General features: G+C 35.9%; 1 protein-coding gene across 1 annotated transcript; it reads right to left on the bottom strand.

The window, feature by feature from the left end:
* Window positions 1–747: 747 nt before the first annotated feature.
* LOC140167629 (neprilysin-like) lies at window positions 748–25,850 on the bottom strand. The gene is made up of 21 exons (XM_072190926.1): window positions 25,684–25,850; window positions 23,162–23,284; window positions 22,555–22,716; window positions 22,039–22,161; window positions 20,624–20,841; window positions 18,599–18,661; window positions 18,146–18,262; window positions 16,773–16,859; window positions 16,386–16,522; window positions 13,840–14,062; window positions 13,448–13,546; window positions 11,956–12,033; window positions 10,477–10,580; window positions 10,255–10,313; window positions 10,089–10,140; window positions 4,458–4,525; window positions 3,955–4,085; window positions 2,973–3,038; window positions 2,452–2,538; window positions 2,145–2,221; window positions 748–1,432 (listed from the first exon to the last, which is right to left on the bottom strand). Exons 1-21 carry the CDS (start codon window positions 25,817–25,819, stop codon window positions 1,327–1,329), a joined length of 2,316 nt encoding a protein of 771 aa, XP_072047027.1. The 5' UTR covers window positions 25,820–25,850; the 3' UTR covers window positions 748–1,326.
* Between the last annotated feature and the right edge of the window lie 736 nt (window positions 25,851–26,586).

Raw genomic sequence — 26,586 nt, forward strand, 5'->3', positions numbered from 1 at the left:
CAGGACATTTACTTTATGTGCTTCACGGGAATGGAATAAACTTCCTATCACAATAAGAGAATCCTCTTCCATCGCGAGTTTTAAAAAGTCAATTAAGACCTATCTTTTTCCATGATGTGTTTTACTTTGTTAATCATTATATTTAAGACTTGTATTATGTAAATTTAAGGTTTGTACTCTATAACATTATTTATTTAAGGCTTTTGCTTGTGTACCTTAAGATGTTTTTATTTTTTACTTTGTAAGCGCTACGAGCTTGTCATAAGGAACAGCGCACCAAAAGTTTTCTGTTATGTTATGTTATGTTAGACAAGAAATATATACAAGTATAGAAAAATAGAAATAATTAAAAAAACAAAAAACAATCGGTGGTGTGTTTTTTTATCGATCATTTTGTATATCATAAACAGGCAATCCACATTCTAATTCTGTCATTCCGGCGGTGGCCACTAGACGCGGTTAATACATGTATATTTTGGAGGCTGCCAACTTAATGCTCTTCGTGCTATAGCCATACAAGCTTCTCCATAAAAATTCCAAGTTTTGGGATATTTTCGTAAAGTGTGAATAGCTATCTTAAGAACCACTGAGCCAATACTGTGCTGTTTTGTGCACATTTTAATGTATATGCCGATTCTAAATATGGTCATTAATATTTAAATTCCTGAACTTTTAGAATTGTGTAAAACTAAATTCGAAACTTATCGTCTGTAGTCGACACCTGCGTAGCATGACTATGACCATGACTAGCACTTTGATTGGGTAGATCAATTTCAAGTGTAATCTTACGTCGAACAGAGTAATCAATAATAATCAGTTGACAATAGCTGACTCATCTAGGGATCCATTTTAAACCAAATTATTTGACAGTGTTGGGATTCTAGCAGTCGATCATAGAGTTCGATGTGGCTAGGAACTTGTGGCCAAAATTTTCTGGTGGAAGTGGCTAAATTATGCAGTCATGCTTTTCAAATGTACCCAAAAAGATAAGTACTAAAAATTGCACCATCCGCCAACATCCGCCATCATGGAGGTCAGATAATGTACCGCCGGCATGTGTCGGCTAGAGTCTGTAATCAAACTGCGTCTTCCAGCTTCAGCGTGTCATAGGTTTGAAAGAAACATGCAGTGCTTCTAGCGGGTTTGGGGCATAACGCGTTACACGCAGAACCACTGGCTTTGAATCAAAGTTTGCAAGCCGCCTAGCGAAAAAATATTGAAGTACATTAAATTGCCTCCATGAACGATACGCAAGAATGGCGGAGTCGGCCATGAGTACTATCATATGAGGTAAGATTTCAAGACATCCATGACGTCAACTTGGGTCTACCATATCACACATTTGTCTTCTGCAGGTGGGTTCATATAAGTGTCGTCTGGGCAGTTGTAAGCTTTTGGCCATTCAAATGAGTTGTGGGAAGGCCCGATTACTCTGCAAAGAATAGACAGAAATGTATTTCAAATTTCAAGTTTTGCTTGTTAAAAATGCCAGGTGTTTAGTTTATGTTATTTGTTTAAGCTAGGATGTTACCTCTTTAAAGTTTAAATTGGTCTCCGGCAATCAAAACATTATGCCTAATATGTAAGAAAAATAATTATCAAGCACGAATGACGTGGTTTTATTTAAAACAATCTCATAGTGACCATAAAAACGAATAAAAACATCCGTCTCTTAACACGCGATATTCAAAATTCCCGGGCGCCGAAATTGTCGAGTGCAATGACGTCCCAGTAATACAATGAAGGCTGGCGGCAATTGAGCACAAATAACCATTACGTCATTGCACTTAGACAAATTCGGCTCCTACTAATTATTCACTGGAAAACTTTTTAATGACTGGAATATGGAAAACGAAAAAGTATACCAAATCAGTCCTTAGAAATAGTACATAACAAATAAAATTACACCGGGGACAATCACGTCGGCCTATTAACAAATTTAATTGGGCCATTTATGTATAAATGTTGTAAGGATTGAACTCATGAAAGAATCTATTTTCAAAAATGTTCGGTAAAAATCTTCTATAAAACTTCGCAAACTATAACTACGTAAATTACCATAAGAATATAAGAATGTCAGTATTCTTACGGAAAGTTAAGACCACCGACAATATTTCCACAACATCTAATAGTGTAAAGCTTACCTATATCTTCCAGGACTATGTACACCAGTAAGGATGGCCGAATCTACACCCTCCGGCCTGTAGGCACTGCACCATACCTAAAAACAGTTATATTACAGTGAGAGATGCTAGTCAAATATTGTGCGCATTAGTGGAATTTGTTTGAATTACAGATTTCACAGGTAAAAGCGAGACGAATATAAGTAAGCATCAGAGAAATGATGTGAGAACACATGCTTTCCACACATCTAACCCATCTATCCATACCCGCACCCCCTCCAAGACATACACCTCAACCTTTCCTATGGACAATTAAAAATTAAATTACCTGTGCAAAATTAAGATAAAAAAGTTGTTCAGGAGTGTAGTCAAATCCGGGTAGCTTTATATTGGCGTACTCGTTTTCCATGTATGCCTGTAAAAGAGAGAGAGAGGAGAGAAAATTATGGCCATTACTGTGGCAGTAATGAACATTTTACAACTTAAACAACTACACTGTGACCTCTTTACTTCGTGATTTCAATAGATGGAGTAATATTGCATCTTTTTATGAACCCAGGTTATGTTAAAAAAATATTAAAATAGCCTTACAAACTTGCAAAGACAAATTGTTATTTGGGATGTTGATTTGGTTTTCTTTCTAGAGAGAATCACAATTCGGAATCACAATTAATGCAAAAAAAGCCAACTCCAAATATAAAAAATGTTGCTAATGGTCAACAAAAGAGTAAATATGTCCCAAATCATAGGACTAAATTCTAATGAAGATGTGTGTTACACATCAAAAACTCGAGGATAGTATTTAATAGAATTTTATTGTGCTGAAAGTCAGCATTTATATATTCGAACCTTAAATGATTCCTTCAGCCCTCCGTTGTCTGCGATGTTTTCGCCTTGTGTCTGAATTCCATTAAGCTAAAAACGAGTAAAAATGTGTCAATAAACATCACATACAAATATTATGCGGTATAAGCATATATCGTTTATATACAATGTATCAGTATCCAATTCAAACCTATGAAACCGTGCATGTGCATAACCGCCATAATCACGCCATATATTAGTCGAGAAAAATTGGCAAAAATTGGCGAAAGTTGGTAAAAAAAATTGCGTACTAATGCATTTTGTTTTATTTAAGTAACAACCAGGGGTGTATAGATTCAGAATCAGCCGGGAGCCAAATGTCACCCTTGAGCAAATTGAGTCATTAGGGTCAAAGGTTACACAATGGGATAACAATTTTAATGCTTGAACAAAGTATAAAATAGCAGAAATAAGAAAACTCTACAGAATCCATGTTTTCAATGTAAAAAAAGGCTTTTCACTGGTAAACATTTAGTAACGTCGCCCTCTGTTGACGAAATAAAACAATAAAAAAGCTTAACAATAAATTCGCCTGAAGCACTTCACATGTTAGATAGGGAAGTTGTACATGCCGAATTAATAACTTTTAATATATAGATGAGTTGACTTCTGATGTCAATGCCTGGCAGTATGCGCACGCATCATCACAATTTCCTTTGTTTTTTGCCTGGCAGTATGCGCGAGCATCATATCTTGTTCAGGGCTCGTGTTTTTAAAATTCCCGCCAAATCACAATGAGGCTATTGAACAGTGAAGTGGTTACATGGGTTTCACTCAAGCATATCGATATACCAGTCCCTTGCCTTTTTTGACAAACATTGAGGTTAACTCATCTATAGAAAAAGAAGGTAGCCAAGCAGACACGAACCCATCCCGTCTAAAAGTGGATTTTCTTATTTCTATAGATTGGTTGCGCAGTTTTCGACCATGCAGTCTTAATAACAAGAATAATATATGATCGTCTTACTGTTTTATTATTTTCAGGCATAATATATTGTCCGTATTGATCTATGACACACTGTGCACGTTCCTTGAAGTTCGTGATTGACTCATCACTCCACCATTGTTTAAGATTACCATCCTTATCGTACTGCCGACCTGTTGAAATAGAACGTATTTTTTTTAATGCACACATAACATTAACACAGTCATGTTCCCATCATTGCCCATCGAGATACGACAAAAGTGTCATTTGGGATGCGGTGTTAGTTTCGTCCTGGGGTTAACTTCTTTTAATGACATACTTTTAGTAATTACAGTTTTACATTCATCTATAAAATAATCCAACCAAGGTTATGGAGATTAAAGAACACTAGATGTCGAATATTTGAATAGATAATTGAGACAATTCGATAGGTTATATTCATTCGCCCATCTTTACTATCACCTATCACTTTTGTCACATATATTGAAATATAGAAATATATTGACTATCACAATCACAATTATGTTATCTTGAATTTTACCTACCTTGGTCGTCAAAACCGTGTGTGATTTCGTGCCCTATGACCATTCCGATACCACCATAATTTAGATACCTAATGCAAAAGGGGAAACAACCCTGAATTTATTATAACTCATCACTGAAAACCTAAATTGGTCAGCTGGACTAACTTAAAGCTAGTCCAGATGGTGCCCACCTGGACTAGCTTTAAGCTAGTCAGTTTTGCTGGACTAACAAGGATGACTAACTTATCTTAGTCCAGCATGCTGGACTAGCCTTAAGTTAGTCGCTTGACTAGCTTTTGGTTAGTCGCTTGACTAGCTTGATGTTAGTCCAGCACGCTGGACTAGTTAAGGTTAGTCGCTTGACTAGTTTCTTGACTAGCTGATGTTAGTCCAGCATGCTGGACTAGTTAAGGTTAGTCGCTCGACTAGTTATTGACTAGCTTTGAGTTAGTCCAACTGGTGCCCATCTGGACTAACATAGCCCTAGTCAAGCCAGCTGGACTAATGTAACATTAGTCCAGCTGGCTTGACTAACATGCTCGACTAACCTCAAGCTAGTCCAGCCATCTGGACAAACCTAATGCAACCATACATGCAGTTGCAGATTGGATACAGTCTGATAAGGGTTATATTACAATTGGAAAGTAAAATGAGCCACATGTAGATTTAGTCTAGATAGATTAATGTTTGCTTAATTGCTTCCCTGCATGAATTTACAAGAATTATTCCATAGATAATCTTGAATCATGCACCATCATGAATGAAATATGAAGCAAAAGCAAGCACCAATAACTAGACCTGCATATTGGCGAGGATTTTGATTTTTCTCTTCTGACCATGTTGTCTCATTTCATCTGGCTACCTAGTACCCACCACAGACTGTATCCTATCCTCTTTTGGAGACAATAGATTCTGAAATAAGAAACAATTCAAAGTCCAAAATAACATTAGGAAAACTTTATGACATTCTTATCTTGCATCCAACATTATGATACCCAACTCTTTATAATATTATTATAAAAGCCTTAGACATAAATTACAAAGATTTCTGTTTATGAAATTTAGTAAATAAATAACCAATTATAAATGTATTTAATCTGTCAAAACCTTAACTGTTTTTTGTTAAAAACAGCTTGGTTTGACAGAATAAAAACATTAATTAATATTGATCATGTTGATTACAATTCACAGCATAGAGTCTATCCAGGTGTCATACAAATTAACATACAAAATAACCATCATGGATAGGTATAATACCATTTTTCACCCTGATATGGCAGTGACGTCATTGCATAGTCATCCAGCAAACAAACTCATGATGTTCCTTTTTTTTTAAATCTACAATTCATATTTGCGAACCTTAGAGAAAGCGAACCTTAGAGATAGTGGTCCTTAGAGATGCCTGATTGTGAAAAAAAAAGTCATTAAAGTTTGTCAGTCATATTCAAAATAATGAAGTCACCACAATCAAAAGTTTTTATGAATCCATTTTGAATGTGTATCAAATCATGAATCAGATAAGTTTCATGTGCATGATTCAGATTAATCCATCTTTGACAGGCAAAATTAGTGCAAGGTTCTTTTTTCACACGACTTGTTTGTGTAACGTCTTAACTCGTTATTTTGCACGGCTGGTATACAGCATTTTCTTCTTGATGAGTTGCAATTGTTGGAAGTCCATTTCTACCACTTGTGTTACATTTCAGCAGCATCTGAAAGCAAATTATACAAAAAGTTACTGTTAGTTAAAGTTAAACTTTAATAGGTAAAATGAATAAATGCTTTCATATCTGGCAGTTTTCTGAAAAAATATTTTGTGTCAACGAGAACTTTATTTACAGTTTAATACATGTATAGTCTACGGAGCCCCCAAAGTGACATGGAAGAACAAAATGGAGTCTGACTTAGTAACTCGCGGCCCAGAGATAGTAACTCAGAGCCCCGAGATAGTAACTCGGGGCCCCGACACAGTAACTCGAGGTCCGACATAGTACATCATGACCCGAGGTAGTAACTCAGGGCCCGAAATAGTAACTCGGGGCCCGAGATAGTAACTTGGGGCCCGACTTAGTAACTTGGGGTCTGAGATAGTAACTTGGGGCCCGGGATAGTACCTGGGGGCCCGCGATAGTAACTCGGGGTCTGAGATAGTAACTCAGGCCCTGAGATAGTAACTTGGGCCCGAGATAGTAACTCGGGGCCCCGAATTAGTAACTCGGGACCCCAACTTAGTAACTTGGGTCCGAGATAGTAACTCGGGGCCCAACTTACTAAGCCGGGAGTCCGAGATAGTATTTCAGGGCCCTGAATTAGTAACTCGGGTTCCGAGATAGTATCTTGGGGCCCCAACTTACTAAGTCGGATAGTATCTCGAGGACTATCTTGGGGCCCCGAGTTACTAACTCGGACCCCAAGTTACGTCGGGGCCCAAAGTTACTATCTCGGGCCCCAAGTTTTTTTCTTCCATGTCACTTCGGGGATTCCGTAATAGTCCCACCAATTAAACCACCAAGTTCTTATACACCTGGAAAATTTTGGTTGGTCATGTATTTCCACATCATTTTTAGAGTCCACCACCATGCAGTGTTTACAAATATAGTGTACAGTCTTAAAGGGCATGGTCAGATTCTGACATTCTGTTGTGTTTTGAAGATACCTCACATTGAGGCCGGGATCACACTAATTTCTGATTTCTTAAGGTGATGACTTTTGAGTTAAATTGCACTAGTAGCAGTTCTAACATTTAGAATCAAAAATGTGTTTCAATTACCTTTGTTTTTTGAGTGAAATCCTCCAGACTATATGTTGAGTCTTTCAAGCTTCACGGTTGCATCGTCAAAAAGGAACAGAACCTATATATGAAAAAAATACATGACATTAAAATGGTATAATTTGACAAACTGTTGACTGTAGATTTTGTTTGGGTCATGGTTGTTATTCTAAAAAAAGTGATAATTAATAATTTTGCAGACCATGCACATAGCATTTTTTTTTTGCCTAAGTTATTACTAATTTTAAGTACAGTAGGGCATATGAGTCATATTTGAAATTTGTTTTAAATTTGATTTTAAATTTATTAATAATAGTGAAAAAAAATATATATGCTTAAAATTTCCAGTTGGTGTATTAATATATAGTATTTATGAACAAAAAAGCATCCATCCAGCTTTAATTGATGATTTCTGCTAAGTTTAATTAGCCTAAGCATCACATACAATGTACATGTATACCACCAGTACACCACACATCAACACGCTCTGTATTCTGTTTACATGTTGGGTAATATTTTAATTAATATCTTTTAATTATTTCAAATTTGATCAGTTTACTAGTTTACCAAAATTAAGGTTTCTTAATATCCGAATGTTCTCGAAAGTCGATATTAAAACAAAATAGGGGTTAAAATTGTTCAAAATGTTCTTGAAATTTGGCCCAATCATGCAATCTGCAATAGGGGTCGTTTTGAATTTTCAGACAATCTTCATCATCATGAATGTGTGCCAAAATTGCTCCCCCCCCCCCTTTTTCGGCTAGCCAACCCCCCCCCTCTCCCAATTTCATTTCACTTTATAGTTTTCTTCTAATTCCATTGTGGTCCTTGAGCCATGAATTACATTTTACATTTAGAATAAATTATAGCAACAAACAATAAAGTATCAAAAACAGTACAGAACTTTACCCCCATCCCCAGCCCAGTGGCGGCTTATGTTACAATACACTGTACACAGGTAGTCCCTAATTTAACTTGGAGGATCTGGGCTCATCAGCTAGCTTACCAATACCTTTATATCATTATAAAGGTGCCAAGGCTTGAACTTACACTTTAATTGATGACCAAGGCCCAATTGCAAGTACATTGTAGAATATCATAGTGCACACATGATTGCTATAAACAACAAAATTACTAGAAGTAGTACGTACGTAGGGCCTATGCATGTTGTATTGTGCTGTTACCACTGCTGTACACATAGTGCAATAGGCATTCTGAGCTGATATTATTTTTGTCTTTCTGATGTAATATTATAACAAATTGCAACCTTACATATATATCAACACAAAGCAAGACTTACCTTCATGTTCTACAAAATCTTGATGAATTAATTCCAGGACATTTTGTGGCAAAAACTTGAGAGTGTTGCTCTGTAGTGAAGTGACAGCAGTAGGCCTATCCAGTTGACCTCAGCAGTTGACAGTTACAAAATGTATGTTTCCCCGCTTATATATTTCAGTTGGGTCAGAGGTCACATACCACAGACTACTGGCAAATTGACTAACTTAAGCTAGTCAAGCAGGCGTCTTGACTAACTTAAAGCTAGTCAAGCCAGCTCGACTAATGTTAAACTAGTCCATCTTCATTTACCAACTTAAGCTAGTCCTTCCCGCTTGACTAACCATAAGCTAGTCAATCCTTAAAACTAGTCCAGCAGGTCAAATCACATTAGTCAAGCCAGCTGGACTAATCAAAAACTAGTCCAGCTGGCTGAAAACTAGTCCAGCAGGCTTGACTAGGTTGAAATACTAGCTTAAGCTAGTCAAGCAGGCTTGACTAACCAGTTTGACTTGTTTAAAGCTAGTCCAGCCTGCAATTGACTAGTTTAAGTTTTCAGTGATGGGCCTTTACATTTTTTTATTACCACAGAGAGAGTTGTTATAAAGTGAAAATTAGGTAATACACTTTAATTGTAACAGGGCAGTTCGAAGCCAATGATAATGATCTTAAATCATTACAAATACATAGTTTAATCATATAATAAAAACAGGATTTCTTGTTCTGGTTTTCTTTTACGCCTTGTCACCAATGTTTATGAAGAAAAACAGACTTGTACTTATATAAGTATAAAATATGAGAAATGGTTTTAACACAAGTCTCCACATACATAAATGACAGCCAGTAAAAAATTCCACTGACCATCCAGGATTTGAACCTGGGACCTTCGGATCACCGGACCGATGCTCTGCCAACTGAGCTTATGAGTCAGATGGAGAAGAGCAGTATACAATATATTCAGGCAATGCATAGGCCCGATGATTTGTTCTTCTAGACAATAATTTGATTCTCACGCTTTGTGGTCACTCATGCGGCACTTGACAATAATAATTAACCTTTACCATATGTGGTGCGATCAAGTAAAATCAGTCGGAACTCGGAAATATTGTATTTTCAGTTTTTTATAGGATAGTGATAAGCATTTACAAAGCTGCATTTTAAAGAAACCCCCATTGAAACCCAACTGAACAATCAGTTCCAAAGATATCCAAAGACGGAAATATTTCGTTTGAACACTGATGGCGCTATTCATCTTAAATGTTATTTGCATCTTTACAAGGGGTAGACACTTGTTAATGTCATTAAAACATAATAAAAATTAGTAACATATAGCAAGAAAAGAAATAAAGGATAAAGAAAAGAAAATCTAAGTTAAAATTAGCCATAAATAGCTTAAAAAATAGCTCAGAGGTCTAGAATTAAAAATTACGTAATGTTATGTAAGAAACATTAAAATGACCACATCAAATAACTGTGAAGAACAGCATTTTAGCTGATCGGGCTACCCTGGGTAAATATGATGTAATAAATCAATTGAATAAGTCAAGTTTACTCTGCTTTAACGTCACGTGTGTTGATATGATATATCATAGTTTTCAACTTACCATGGAGAATCTTTGTGGTAGAAAGGTGGTTGTAGAATTCCAGCTGGGAAAACTAAAGTGAAGAAAACAACCACCAGATGATTATGTTAAAAGTTAAAAGTTATGATTGTTTTTTTTTATTTCCACACTTTTTGATAGATCCTAAAGATAAGAGAAAGAATCTTACCGATTTTATTACTGGAAGGACTGTAATACGCATTGACAACTGCTGGTCCTGTAAACCATCTAATTGTTTTAAAAAAAGGGTAATTACAACAAAAATTGAGAACCTGTAGGTATCCACCAGAAAAGTATATTTTTTATAATCATTGTTCAAGATATTTACATTGTCTAAATGGTCATGATGATGCAAAGAAAGTTGCGTTAAATCACATATTCTAGCACTTACTCGTCTTTATCTACGTCTTTCCTTAGGCGTGCCAAATTGTCATTCGCACCCCATGCAATGTAATCCAATATGTTTTCAAAATACGAGTCTGCAGCTATATCCATCTGTTTGGAAGTAAAACAGAACAGGATGAAAACGCTACCTATGTGCTATGTGTGAATTTGTGGTTGTTTGTTTAAACTGCGCAAGAGGATAGGTACTTGTATGTGTATGGAATAAAATTGTTCAGTAGCCCATGAAACGTATACTTTCAACTATGTACTGACATGCCATTGCACTGTAACCCTAATTGCATTTTTCGGATATTACATTCATCAATAATTGAAAATAATTAAAGACCCAAATATATCTATTAATTCCACAAAGCGTACGTAACCGCCCCTCGATTTACGCACAAATGGCGATGGATTCCATGAGTACTATGAATAACAAAAGTTAGGTGTTTGTTGAGGTTGGGTTTATAGGGTTTAGGATAAGGATTTGGGTAAAGTTTAGGTTTGGGAATGGGTTTAGAAAGGAAAAAAGAAGAAAAAAACGGGTTATATAATAAAGCTAGAAATATATTCAATTAATGACACCTGTTACCTGACACCTTGCTACTAATTGCTTCAGGCAAAAGTCACCTTCTGGAAAGCTGGACTACCCCAGCAAACACAAAACGTTTTCGACATCATTCGTAAAAGGTTATGAAAGGTTGTCAGAAAACGTTTAAATGTCGGGTTATATAAAGGGTATATTAAGAGTATAAGAAGTTTTCATAACCTTAAAAAACATTTTTTGATAATCTACTGCTCAGCAAACAAAATGTTTTACAGAAAACGTTTAAATGTCGGGTTATATAAAGGGTATAAAAACGTTTTAATAACATTCCAAACACATTCTTGAAAATCTTGATACAAAACATTCTAAACAGAATGTTATTTTGGGGTTGAAAAAATATTTTGCGAAAAATGTTTGCCCAAAATATTTTCAATAACGTTTTAAAAACGTTTTCATGACCTTTGTATAACCCGACATTTAAATGTTATTAAAAGGTTTAAAAAACATTTTAAGCACATTTCTGTGTTTGCTGGGTTCAAACATTTAAACATAATGTTATTTTGAGTATTGACACAATATTTGGCAAAAATATTTGTAAAATTAGTTTACAGTAACATTTTTTGAAAACATTTAAAAAATATTGTTGTAGTGTGTTTTCATACAAAACGTTTTAAAACGTTATCATGACCTTTTATATATCCCGCCATTTTAATGTTATTAAAACGTTTTTACCTAAACCAAAAGCCAAAATATAACTTATTTAAAACGTTTTTAAAACGTTTTTGTGTTTGCTGGGACTGTCCATCTGGGTTATGTAGCCCTTGGCTGTATGACAAATTGGCTCATGGCAAACAGGTAAATTGTTTATTCCAGGGGAGGTGATAAAGAAGAATTGCTGACAACTTAAAGCAGAACCGTGGACTAAATTTCTAATATTACCTTCACATAAAAATCATTAAGTGTCGAGTCCTCCATAATCCAATCTGGGTAGCCTATTTGATCACGAATAGCGTCACACTGCAAAGTTTAATGATAATAATATCAATATAATTGCAATGAATATGTGTTATGGAAATTGTGATGAGTAGTAAATATTGAAAATATATAAATATTGAGATATTGAAAACCATGGCCGGATGTGGCCGTTACCTGGGTTGGTCTGCATCAACGTTTTTAAGGACGTGCACAGTCTTCAAGATGATAGTATTATCAAGCCCAGGTTATACTAATCTTGCACGGTTGTTTGCTGTGATCATTTATTAGAATTTGTGACAAAACATTATATAACGTTCAATTTTAGACCTGGATAATACCAACAACTATCACACTAATATGTGCACACATTTTCAGCTCTTTTTAGTTTTAACATTTCCTAACAATTCATCATAAAACGTTTTAGAAATTTGTTTTGCTATTTGTTGCTCTTTTTCTGATGTTTTAATATCATTATGCCAGTGTCTACCCCTTGTAAAGGTGGAGACACGATTAAAGATAAATCACGCCATCAGTGTTCACCTTTCCTTTAAAATGACGTAGTTTTACATGCTCTCAAACAACCGCGCTTGTTGTTAATTTACTCAGTCTACTACAACTGCCCCGACTTGGGGCGGGCGGCAGTGGCTTAAAGGCCCATTCAGTTTGGGTACAGGTTGTCGTTGTCATATAATTATGTGCTAACATAACCCGATTGTGGTTCAGGCAAAAACTGTGTATTTAAGACAAAATAAGACATTTTACACGAATCTGTAATTTATATGCTGACAGTATATAAATTTGCTACATGTATTTGAATGGGGCACCAACTTCGGCAATACTGCTGTTGTCTTTGGCTTTTGCCCATTTTTTTTGTTTTCAAAAATACCAAATGACAATTTGAATTACATAAACTAATAATAATTGCGCTGGGATCACTGCGCGCGTCTTTAATGGTAGACTAGGTATTTTTGTTCGAAGCAGCCAAAGCAATAGATTTTCATTATCTAAATCAATAATTGAAAAATGACACTTTGATGTTTTGCAAAAGTTTATTCTACAAATCATATACAGTCAGTCTACTCTGAAGTACAAAGTAGCGACGCGGACGCACACATTGTGCCGACTTTGAAGGCACGCATACATGCAGCAGAGACGCATAACTGCGCACTGTTTACGCGCTGTATACTCGCGCGTTGTCACTTTGTACTTCAGAGTGGACAAACTGTATTTTGATATGTTTGAAAACTTGCTTGATTTATTGTTGTTAATGTGCTATATACGTTTAACAAAAGTGTTGTTGTTTCAGCCTTCATTACAACATAACTAAAAAACCACAGGACCTACAAAAGTATATCTGTGCTATTTGAATTCTTCTACTCAATGTGTCTGTTCAACTTTTTAGGACATTTAATGTATTCAATTCTGAAGAGGGGAGGGAATTATAGAGCTAATATACCTTTTGTCTGGCTACAATCTTAGTATCTTCGTCCATCCACTCGTTGTATTCAAGCATATCTTTGAAAGCAGTCTTCAAGTTTCCTATCATTTTCGCCATCTAAAGAAGATGAATACCAATTTATTTTTAATTCATAAAAAATTGCATGTATTTGGAACAATTTTAGGTAAAATTGAAATACTACCTGAAGTATATTATTATTTTGTCGCTGTACTGCTACAAAGATTGAGCTAGTTTCTGCTGAAGCAATTAGTAGCAATTCACTGCTATAATTCAGCTCATCGATAATCAGATACCTCACTAAGAGCCAATGAAACTAGGACATCACGATAACAATAATAATGTAAATTGATGGCTAAAATGCCAATCAATGATTATACTTTAATGCTTACATTCTCTTTACTGTCTCCAGCGAAATTCTCCTCCACATACATACGACCAGATGCCATTTCCAAGGCACTATTGACATAGTCGACGCAATCACGCCATCTTGCAGACACTGAGCTGGTACCATACAGGACATTATAGTAGACCTGTTGGGCATCTCTATACCTCTGGCTTAGACTTGATATTCTGTTCATGGTGATTCGCCATATCAAATAGTTTGCTACAACTCTGGCAATAGACATGTTGAAATAAACGTATTAGGAATGAACTAGTAAAAAATGACAAATGCTGATAAAATCAGAGACACGAGGTGCCCGGCAAACACAAAAAGTTTTCGACATTATTCATAAATGGTTTGAAAGGGCTGAAGGTTGTTAGAAAACGTTTAAATGTCGGGTTATATAAATGATATATAAGAAGTTATGATCGTTTTCATAATATTCAAAGACCTTTTTTTTCCCTTTTTTTTGTTGAAAACTTACTGCAGAATATGTTTGTGTTTATTAAGTGTTGACAAAAAATTTGGCAAAAATGTTTGTAAAATTATTTAAAATAACATAGCGTGATTTCATGCAAAACGTTTCATGATATTAATTCATATTTAAACCAAAACCCAAAATATAACCCATTTAAAACATTTGTGTTTGCTGGGGTACATTTTTTCAGACTCACAGACGTTCTGCCTTTAAAATGTAAAAGATTACATTGGAGAGATTGCGATGTTCCAAACGCAGCACGTTTTCACGTACGTTTTTACGTACTTTAATACGGTGTTAAATATTGCTAGTCTCGGTTGCAAACTGGATTGTGCTCATTCGTCTCGAAGGAGAACAAGTCGACTGGAATGAAGACATTAATATTTGATCTAATCTAATCTAGGTCGATAGAGGGCATAGTGATTGATAAAATAACAGTAAGCTGAGTCTCTGCCTAATTCAAACAGGCCGCTTTTGAATTTGACTAAAATTTTGACCTACATGCTGATTAAACTTCTTTTTTTTTTTGTGCTCATTATTATAGTTGCCCAAAAACATATATTTTGGTAGATTAAAGATCACTACATCCATACATCATGACTTTACTTTCAAAATGAGAAAATTTGGGCGCGTTGCATGGACTTAGACATGAGGTAAAATCAGCATATTTCAACGTAGCATCTGCGTTTTATTCTACGTTGGAATCCAAAATGGGAAATCGCAATGTTATTTTTTGTACGCAAAGTATCACACACATTTCAATGGGCAATCTCTGCGTATGAATATTGCGTTTAAATTTAGTCCATTTTTAACACATCGCTGTACCTTTATTATAATGATTTGTTACAAACAAAAAGGATCATAATAATAATTAGACTTTCCTTCTTATATTCATTATCTTTGACTGTCTTTAACATATTGTGAAATGGACACATTTTTTGCATTTTCAACGATGTATCTACGTCGATTTCGCACGTGGAATATCTTCAAAAATAGCTAAATACGTGACCTCGCTTCGATTCAGGAGAGTGGTTTTGAATAGATCAACGTACGTCCGATGTCTACGTTTGGAAATCGCAATGTCTCTATTGAAATGTGTGTGATACTTTGCGTAAAAAAATGACATTGCGATATCCCATTTTGGATTCCAACGTAGAATAAAACGCAGATGCTACGTTGAAATATGCTGATTTTACCCCATATCTAAGTCCATGCAACGCGCCCAATTTTCATGACGAAAAAGTCTCATTTTGAAAGTAAAGTCATGATGTATGGATGTAGTGATCTTTAATCTATATACCAAAATATGTTTTCGGGCAACTATAATATTTGGGGAGCACAAAAAAACAATTACGTTTAATCAACATGTAGGTCAAAATTTTAGTCAAAATCAAAAGCGGCCTGTTTGAATTAAGCAGAGACTCAGCTTACTGCTATTTTTTCAATCACTATGCCCTCTATCGACCTAGATTAGATTAGATCAAATATTATAGTCTTTCATTCCAACTGACTCGTTCTCCTCGGGACCGAGACTAGCAATATTTTTAAACACCGTATTAACGTACGTAAAAACGTACGTGAAAACGTACGTTCCACGTGTTGCGTTTGGAACATCGCAATGTCTCTCTAATGTCTCTGATATATTTACGAGCAAGCGTGGCCAGAGAGCAAAATGATGTAGAGAAAACACGACATTATGAAACCTTCAGAAGATGACATAGATACAATGAACATAGTTACCATTCACAAATGGTACGATTTACACCAATAAGAATACCAAAATTGTTAGTCATAATTTCATGTCGAAACGTTTTTGAAATGATTCAAAATGCAGACAAGAGTATAGACCGCGTCGAATAAACTCAAGCGGAACAGTATAACAATTGAAATGGCAGCCACGTTGGTTCTAAGTTTTAAGTGACAGAGGGACAGGTGTCTAGTTCGATTTCAAAACCATTCATACCTACCACATGTTTTATTGTATTATCGTGCGAATTGCCCTGTGGTACCTTATGGTGGACAAAATTTTATTTAAATGAGGACGAGTGACGTAATAGGGTCTATACTCCTTTTACCTTTGAGGCGTCTCATCTATTGTTATTCTTGAAGCATTCTTCATATAATCAGGAGATTGATTAATTACTTCTTCTGCGTCAGGTAATGGCGTAAGTTCATCTGGCATAATGGTGTCAAAATATTGCACCCAATCAATCTAGATTATATAAAAACAATTCTTTTTAATAATATATTTCTTAGATGTATTGGGAAATATGATTTGATAAAATTGTGCTCATTAAGAATTCCAAAAGAACGAATCAAAACACATCACAACCAAACATTTGTGCCTCAAGTGGAAAACATTACATTACAAACTCTATTTTACCAAACTCTGTTTTACCAAATACTTTTAACTATTGTGTTTACTGCGATGCACTACAAATCCCTATAACATAATTTCTCACCTCAGGGATATCTTTCTCGAGACCACTAATAGTGGTTGGGTTGTACAAGGCTTCGCCGTCACGTCTTTCTTCATCCGGTATTGTTATCTGTTCAACGATACAAATAAATGTCAAACCTCATAATATCTGCGCCAAAAGAGTAGCTTATACTTGGAAAAAATCCTAATTTTAAAACTAAAATTATATTTGTGTAAATTTTGAATCCAATGCGACCTCAAGATGTAAAGATAGCAGCATTTGATTAGACGAAGTTCCAGTATTGAAAGTGACAAACTGGCCTATTCACAGACTATACTTCTAGTTTGAGAGTGGCGGATGGTAAATTTATGCGCGCCTATATTTATTTAAATATAAAACAAAAGGAACAAAAGAACAAAAGAAAACTGAATCAAAATAACTGAAAAACAGAATAAAAGTTGTGAAAAGAACAGAGAAGAAAAATACTAAAATGAAAACTTACAGCATTATATTGATACATAAATTATAAGAGATTGAAGCACAAATGGGGATGTTGAAAAGTGCAACTTTTTCTGAAAGCATCATTTTTGGAAAATGTGATTATTTTTTATAAAAGCAAAAAGATTTTTAGAAGAACACACTTTGGGTTTTTAAATTTTTCAAATCAACGAAATGTATGTCAAGTTATGAAAAGAAATGTTTTGTAATTTTAGGGGGGTTATTTTTTGTGAACCCTTTATATGTACTTGTCTTCAAATGTAACGGGGAACATACATTTTGTCTTCAGAGCGCATGTACTGAATATGTTCACATATGTGACACGATCTGGTCCATGTGGGCCAAAGGCGGCAAATTTGAAACTGAGATAAAGGTAAAAATATGGAGTAAAAAACAATGAAATACATAAGAAAATAGACATCAAAAAACTTCATAACTTTAGAACCAAGTATGCTAGTCCTTTGGTGTTTTCAGTAAATGATAGCCTATTGTATGTATAATGTAATAATTACAGTAACTCAATTTTCAAAAATGCCTCCTTTGGCCCCCATGGACCAGATCGTGTCACATATCTTGACTGATTTCTGACTGAGATAATGAGATTAAACCAGTGCGGCCATTGTCTATGGATACGGTATGGTATTATTATCCAACACCCATGTTGCGTATTGGCATTCTATTGGAGTGTTAATTGCTTTCTTTGGTTTACACTAAGGATATCAATATTGAACCGCATTAAGGGCACACAAAGTCAATTTCTGACATTTGTATTGTTTGAAACACAAATTGGTTTAAACAACAATTTCCAAGCAACACTTTCGTGCCAAAAAAACAACAACAAACAAACAAACAGAAACGAATCAATGAGGACGAATTCATACTAATGTGATAATACATAAGGTTAATAGAAGACTTACATTGGCCAGTATGGTCTCATATTCTAACACAGCGGTCATATCAATAGTGGCTGCGCCTTCATCTGCTCCGAGCATCGTGGCTATAGTAACCATATAATCGAAATATGCCTTCTTGTACTGCGTGTAGAAAAATATTACAATGCTCAGCTGTAATCTTTGATATTCAGTGTATCATAAGTTATAAACAACATTAACACTATATAAATATGTTTAAGATAAAGCAGTGTATGTGGGGAAATTTAGAACGGAAGCAAGGATGAAGCACATCATAGCTCTTCACCTTGGATATGCGCCGCGGCAGCGGTACCCACAAAATTGTGAATCATTGACCCCACCGATTATTTTCACCGACGGTCCATGATTAACGGTAGGGGGCACCACCCCCACTAGTTCCGCCACTGTAGATACTGCATTCTTACTTGGGAGAGTAGAAATAATGTGCAACTAACATACGTGTGCATATTGTTCTTCGAGGTAGTAGTCCCTGCTTGGCATTCCTAGAGATGGCTGATCGATCTAGTGTAACAGGTATAATAACAAAAGAAGATAAAATCATATTAAAATGAAGCACACCTCAAATATGTTTTATCGTTAGGTACTTTTTAACAGCGAACACACTCTGTTTGCTCGAAACTCCACAAGAGTGCTAAATTAAGTGAAGCGCCACTTCGATTGCAAAACTGAGGACAGTGTGAGCTCGTCCGTCATACGCACACAAAAAGGTGACTATGAATACGTAATAAGCTGGAACTTGAACATGCGCAGATGCAATGAGGAAATGTGATTCTCGTATAAATAAAGCAGTAAATGTTCTCGTCTTTTCTGAAGATTTCAGTAACTATATGTTTCATAGATTGTTTAATTACAAACAAAATTTGTGGTAGAGTTACCTATTTAGACTTTTATATTACCAGTTTAACCCGGTGATTCTAATTGATTGTGCGTGGCGATTGTCAGCTGCATGAAACGTACAAAAAGGTGACTACCTAGCCTGATTACCTTGGGGGCGTCCTGTTTATACACAGCTCACTGTTCCTCACGTAAACAGACATAACCGCTGGTACAAAGCAGGGTCATAATATGAGTAACGAACAGGGCCGGATTTAGGCCTACCATTGGGCCAGATGCGCCCGAGCCCAGGGCCTCCAAATTTTGGGCCCCCAAAACTACCCTATGCATTTTTTTTAGCCAGATAAACACAATGTTTTGGGTCACTGGTCTGTTATATAGCAACATTTACTTTCATGTTGAGCTAAAATAGTCTTAAATTGAAATTGTTTTACGCACTTTGCGCGCAAATATCCTATTAAAAGCCATATCGGCTTCCTCTAAATTGTAATGCTCCCACTGCCACTGTCCATCGTATGCCTAAACCAACACTTGGCCGCTTGAGTGCACATTTCTTCCGCACGGTGAATTTTGGGCCTCTAAAATTTGGCCTGGCCTGGCCCAGCCTCACCCCCTCCCAAAAGTCAATCCTGCCCTGATAACGAGACTACGATGTGCCCTCTGAGACCTTCGAGTACCGGGACCTGGCTCCATTTTGTTTGACACAGTAATTCAAACCCTATAATGAAAGACAGAGATAAAAAGACTTAATCGCGTCTAACGTCACTGTCAATCAAAGTCCCTACGATTCTTGATTGGTTAATAGCGCGTAAAAGGAAGACCGATTTATCTGGTGCCAATCGGAGAAAAGGAATTTGCAGAAAATGGCGAAAAATTACGTACTTTTACAAGGCAAAAAGCAAGTTTTCTAGGCATTGTTGACATGATGCCTTCGCGAAAGAAAGTCTCCTACTATTAAGAACTAACTTTTGAGAAGGTTTGTATATTTGAAGGTGCAAAATTAACAATAAGTCGCCCGGTTATACCGCCGCGTTCAGCAATTCATCATCACGACACTTGTTAACAAACCCTGTCGAGTTTGATGACGTCAGACGCGATAAAGTCTTTTTATCTCTGTCTTTCATTATAAAACTATTCCTACTGACCTAACCCTATTGAAGCAACATGCGGTCTTTGCTGTTTGATTGCGTGTCAAACAATCTTCATGTCAGATAAGCGGATGAATGAGGTAATAGCATAAACTACATGTAGCATTTCCAAGGTAATAGATGGAGGAGATATTACCACATAAAGGAGTATTAAAAAGACCCCATCAAACACATCGATGAAAGGCCAATAACGCTACTCGACATCGGTTTTTATAGAGGGCTGCTACACACATGCTCGAAAAAGACGGTCTATATCAATCTGGTTTTCGTCAACATATATCGTTGACGGGCTCTAGAGCACTTTGTAGGGAATGTTTGACATACACAGTTAACAAAATAATCAAGAAACCAAAATTTGAATGATTTTCATACCAGAATTTCCCTATTATTAGAAAATACGGCAGGTTGGTTCTTCTAAAATCTTTCTTGAAACAGCGAATAAAATTAGATATGGAAATCTAGAAATCAAACATCATCTTACGAATAATACATATCGTGTTGAATCTTTGTCATCTACACCGACAAACGACGCCACGATGACGTCATTGTTGAATTCTCCTGATAAACGGCCCATTAAAGCTTCGAAATCATAATCAGTCTCGTTCCAAAAACCACCTTTAGTATCTCCTAAAACGGGCCAGCCTCCAAGATCGTGTAGTAGATTACGGAGTGGTTCATCGTCACGCTCATCAATAGTCTCTGTGTCATTGACAAAAATGAAATGTGACGTGTCATGTCAAAAGGAGACACTTTTGGGCAGGTTATCAATTTTGAGGTTTTTACATATCTTAAATATAGAGATATTTTGCTCCATAACGCCGTTTTCACAAATGAAAACGGACATTCCTAAGCGAAGATATTGAGTTCGTAAGTTATGGTATCATAAAATTGGAAATTAAGATATCGGCCTTTAAAAATATTATTGACAATGTTGAGAGTAGGAATTACCCTGAAAAATGTCTCAAACAATACAAGACATCAATTATATTCCGGTCTGAAAATATCAGACAATATTTTAAACATTAATAACATCACAAATTCGCAACAAACCCAAATTGTAAAAAAAAATCACCCCGGGCCGATTTTTGGCTATTTCTCCATTTACGATCCTGCCCAAAAGTGTCTCCTTTTGACATGACACGTCACAAATATAAGTGTACGGCCATGTGTCACAAGTTGGGACCCTCTTTCGTGACATACTGTTTTTAAAGCTGAAAACATAAATTTTAAGATGAACGCTTATACCTTTTTATGTCCCAATTACACTCAACGATAATGCAATTAACTTTTTTATGAGGATCACAAAATCAATCAGAGCTTGAAAAGGCTCACCAAAATATAATACCTATATGTTTCATTATTAGTACTAATTAGCTGGTGATATATCTTTAAATGACTGCTTTTAGTCATTTCAAACCAGAAAGTATACTATTTGTTTGAATCTTTAGACTATTACTTGTAAAAATTTCTTTGGGAAAAGACAGATATGAGCCTGTAAATTAGTCTAATTAATGAGATGAAATTACACGAAGTACATAATTATTTATTTGCTATACTTACTGTTATCAAATTGGTAGTAAATTGGTACTAAATTAATATGATTAATTTGATTAGTTAAATAACTCAATGATATATTAGAATGGATTGAGGAGGTATAAAACAATAGCGTTCAAAACAAAATGTGCATGGGCACCAACAAGCTTATGCTAAACTATTTGCCACTGGACCTGAGGATTGAGGGAAATGAAAGGGAAATAGTGTTACGGTGAGAGACAAGGAGAGTTCAAATTAATGAGAAAGAAGCACGTCATATGTCTCGAAACTGAAGCTCATTTGGTATGATGGAATATGTTTAAAATCTCGTTAACCATCAAAATACATTGAGTATCGTCTTACCTAGGTCCACACATGACGCATAGAAGTCCTTTACTTTTGTTATAGCGGTTATATCGTCATTGGATTTTTCTCTCTCAAAAGTTCTGAAAAATAAGAAAGAGTCCATTTGATTAATATCAGAATCTAAATCGAGTTATTATCAGGTTTTCAGCGACATTACACATTGGTGATATCATATGATTATATACCAGATTTGATGGTTATTTTTTTCTCTGGTGTAGAACATCCTATTCTTTCATGTTGTATACTCCGTGAAGGATATAGATGCTGTACAAAATCTAATGTTTGCTAATGTAATGCAGCACATCAAAAGGGGCGGGTTGCAGGTGAAGTCAGGTAAAAGGCCTTTGTAAGTAAATATTCTGCTTTCTACTGACATAATGAGTCGGGTAAACAACGAGACTCTTATATTAGTAATTTTTTATATACACTGTATACTAATGGATAATCAGACAAGAAGGACAAATTATTCAGTTAAACAGTAGCAATTATGTATAACAACTACTTCATTCTTACCTTTTAAGACGACTTGGACCTCTTCTCTAAGAACCGTGAAAGCACTATAGCTAGAACGATCTTCTGGAATAACGGTGCTCTTCAGCCATCCACCACAAGCGAACTCAAAGAAATTGTCACACGGGTCTATTGAAGAGTCGATGTTTTGAATCATTTTGCCAGCTAAGGAAAGGTAAGAAACATTATTTATTTATTCATTTGTTCTTTATTATTCCACTTAAAACAGATTAAAAGAGAAATAGATATTTCACATTCTGCTGTAAAATTAAATACAATTATAGATGTTCATTTCTTAATCAACTTTTTCTGCTTTTTTGTGCAATTTCTATTCTATAAACTATTTGTGTTCAAATTGAGGGCGATACTTACATTTTACCCAATATATAAGTAATTCTTCAAAAATATATATGTGTAGTGTGGCTGGTATTGGGAATTGAACATTATAATGTTTTGTTAGAAAAATTATTAAATGATCATGTCAAAAGTACCGTGCATGTCTGTTTTCAGAAGATTAATATTATTACAAGAGAAAGGAACTGAGAGGAGATAAATACGGTGAAAAGAAGGAAACTAAAGAAAAACGAAAAAAGTATAAAGACAGAATTACCTGTTACTACACAATGAGGTGTGCTACATGTCTCAGGTACAGCAGGCTCAGTTGTTCGAGGTCCTTCTGTTGGGTTATCGGGTAGTGGTGTTGGTAGTTCCTCTTCCTGTACGGCTAGAACAACTGAAAAAGGAATGGAAAGGGATGACAAATTAGATTATGCATGATCCACTAAATAACTGAGCAAAAAATCCCACTATCACAACACCCAAAATCTTGTGTAAAAACACATTGCGGTGGAAAAAAAAACTTGCCCTGGCCAAAACTTCCAGTTCCCCAAGTCAAGAGGTGTGTCCCGTATGTGAGATACGCGGTAACGTGGTATTTCAGAATAAGTTGGGATTTCCCCCCATACTGACGAAGACCAGAGAACTGCAAACTAAAAATTCATTCTAATCTGTGCCAACGACAGCTTCGTAGTAAAACAAAATCGACAACACCGCCCTCTAAATGCAGTCAGTATAAGACAAAAGGACGGTTCTGAGAGATTTCGCAAAAACCTATTGATTTGGAAACAAAAAATTGTAATATCGAAAACAAGAGAAAACTGAGAGTTAAGCTTATCTGCCATTGAACTGTGTTGAGGAACTTAATCACAAAATATGAATACGATTTACTTTATTAAATGCTGATTCGTATAATCGACAAACATTGCTATGTTAGAAACTGGTCTTTGACTAAAGTTGAGGGCGCAAGTTTTATGAAATCTAAGCCCCTCTAATGTTTTCAGATGATTTCGATTTTTTTTTCCATTTTTGCTGGACCATGTCGCTTACTTATTAGCTTACTTATTCACTCACCTTTTGGATTTAAAGCGACACTCCGTAACATTTTGGTCTTAAAGGGGCCCTCCCACTCGACTAGTTCACCAGAGACGAACTGACTTACACCTGTTACTTTGATGACAGACAGAACAGAATTTTAAGGATAAATTTCAATCTTGACTAATACCCTAACGAACTGACATCAAAAGTGGAGTGGTATCTTTAATTCTTTAACTCGCCACAGTGGGGAGCCATTCCTCATGAGACCCTGATTCCGGATATTTTTCAAATTAAACCAAACACACACAAATGTTGTGATGGCCTCCTCGTGGTGTATAAAAAAACCTTTTCATAACCATATTTTCGGCTAACTTCGTATTTTTGTTTCCGTGTGTTGCCATATGTGATTTCGAATGATTACACAATTGGATCACGTGGGATGTTCGTTGTTGCAATCACGTTGTATATATACTTCAAATTCATTCATCGGGTATTTTTTATGTCATAACCTATACTTCGTCGAGGAGTTCAAAATGTGCCAACATATTTTTAATTGCATAGCTGAATATCGATGGCGTACTAAACATTATATCATTGGCACTATTACATTGGCTTCTCAACTGGAACATCTGGGCCTGTTGAATTGAACCGACAAATTTGGTTTAATGCCTCGTAAACCCCGAAACACACGCTTGACAACATTCTTTAACAACATATTTAAATGCCAGATGCGCGTGCACATGTCGTATATTGTCAACCAATAAACTGTATTGAATAGAGCTTAAGCTTGAGCACCAATCAAAATCAACCTGTTCCAGAAATAAAAATATAAACGATTTTTTTACGTAGTAGGAAACGCCTAATCCAAGATTTGATATAAATTTTACAATGATTTTCAGGAGTTTTCAAGCAATTTTACATCAAGAGATATTCTTGGGACTGAGTATAAACCTGAAGCCAACACCATAGGCCCTGCCAGTGGCGTAGCCAATTTGGGCCAAAGGGGGTGAGGATGGGCAGCTGCCCCCTATGAGAAGTCTTTCCCCACCTCCTCTACTCTCCCTGTTGGATGTTGGCCGCCCTAATATTTAAGATAAAAGTGCTGGCTACGCCACTGGACTACGCCTAGTCACAAACATACCTCCCCATTGGCTACGCCACTGAATAAAGGAAGATGTTTGTTGTCCCGGGGGGGTTCTTCAAAAATTTTTGTATGGGGGTATGCCACGCAGACTTTCGGATGCTGACTTTCTCTATACCTACTTTTTGCTGTTTTTGCTACCCATCAGTATACCAATTTTCAAGAAAAAACACCCAAAAAGCACCCATATTTGCCATAATTGGGCGCTTTAAGGGCACTTTTGCTAAAATGCATCCAATTGTGCGCATTGGTCTCCACTGAAAACCCACCCATCGATATACCAAAATCACTGAAAAGGTACCACAAAACCGTGGCACATCCCCGTATAACTTCAACCAGGAAGAACCCCCCCCCCCGGGTTTGTTGTCCAAATGTAGGACAATTACAAGTAATGAAGTGGTAGCCACGCCATGATTTCTCCAAGGATATCTCCAAAGGTTCACCAAAAACACTGCAACAAATCTTGTCCTATAAATCTTGAGGCCTAAACACAGAGTTGCGTTCAGCTGTAGTATTGCTCTACCTTCATGCTCTATACGAGCCGGATTTATTTAGTTACATCTTCAAGTAACTTCCCCTTTGGCATTAATTCACATTTATGACCCGGAAGTACTTACTTATACCGACTAACATTCCTACGGCAGCCAATAATAACACGGCGCTCAGCACCTTCCAAAATTTTGTATCGAGAGGTTTCGTCACTTCCGTATCCTCCTCCATGTGGAGTTGTGTTTTACTTTCAGTCGTTGCCATAATGGAACACCTAATACGAGACCAATATTATGTCTCCCTGCAAATGAAATCAAGAATGTACAAATAACCTTTTTATTGTCGAAGGTCATATTTTTAGCATTGTTCAAAATTAATGCTTCTGATAAATTTGAGAATTTACAGTCATGAGCAAGTAATACGAGCCCATGTTTATGATTTAGGGGCTGCGTGATACACATGTTACATGTGTGAAAATGTACTTTGTAAAGGGGCATTTCGTCATCCACAGCCTCATCTCCTCCCATTTTTCTTTAAAAAAAGTTTTTATTTAATACCACTGGAAACATCTTTCTACATAAATGTTTATGTACATTATAATTCTTGCAAATTAATTTGTTTACCAAAAATATCGCTGAATTTGTATTATGTTCTGGTTAACAAAACGACATTACAACACATTGGCCTACATGGAGCAGTGCAATACACATAAACACGCATAGCTTGCAAATGCAAAATGGATTCAACTGACATTTGATGAATAAGCTTTTTTCGTGGATATCTACTGGAAAATGTAACACATAGGGGATCGCAAATGTTAGGATCACAAAATATTCCTTTAATGTTAATCAAATAATTATTATTAAGTTTTAGAAGCAGTTCTTATGAAGTTATAACATGGGTCATCAATAGTTGGTATTAAATATTATTTGCCATGGCCTGATAAAGCTCAAATAAGACCTAATGCATGTTGTCACCAGAATTTAACTAAGACTAGTTACACTCACACAAAAGCTATGTTTCAAGCAACA

The sequence above is a fragment of the Amphiura filiformis genome, chromosome 13 (genome assembly GCF_039555335.1).
Source record: "Amphiura filiformis chromosome 13, Afil_fr2py, whole genome shotgun sequence".
Taxonomy (NCBI): Eukaryota; Metazoa; Echinodermata; class Ophiuroidea; order Amphilepidida; family Amphiuridae; genus Amphiura; species Amphiura filiformis.

Excerpts from the sequence above, each read along its gene's own strand:
- LOC140167629 (XM_072190926.1), bottom strand. The coding sequence starts at position 25,819 with ATGGCAACGACTGAAAGTAAAACACAACTCCACATGGAGGAGGATACG. Across the intron at positions 22,162-22,554 it reads GGTCCAAGTCGTCTTAAAAG|ATTCTGATATTAATCAAATG; the intron begins GTAAGAATGAAG and ends AACTCGATTTAG. Across the intron at positions 18,662-20,623 it reads CAACACGATATGTATTATTC|ATCGATCAGCCATCTCTAGG; the intron begins GTAAGATGATGT and ends CTGTTACACTAG.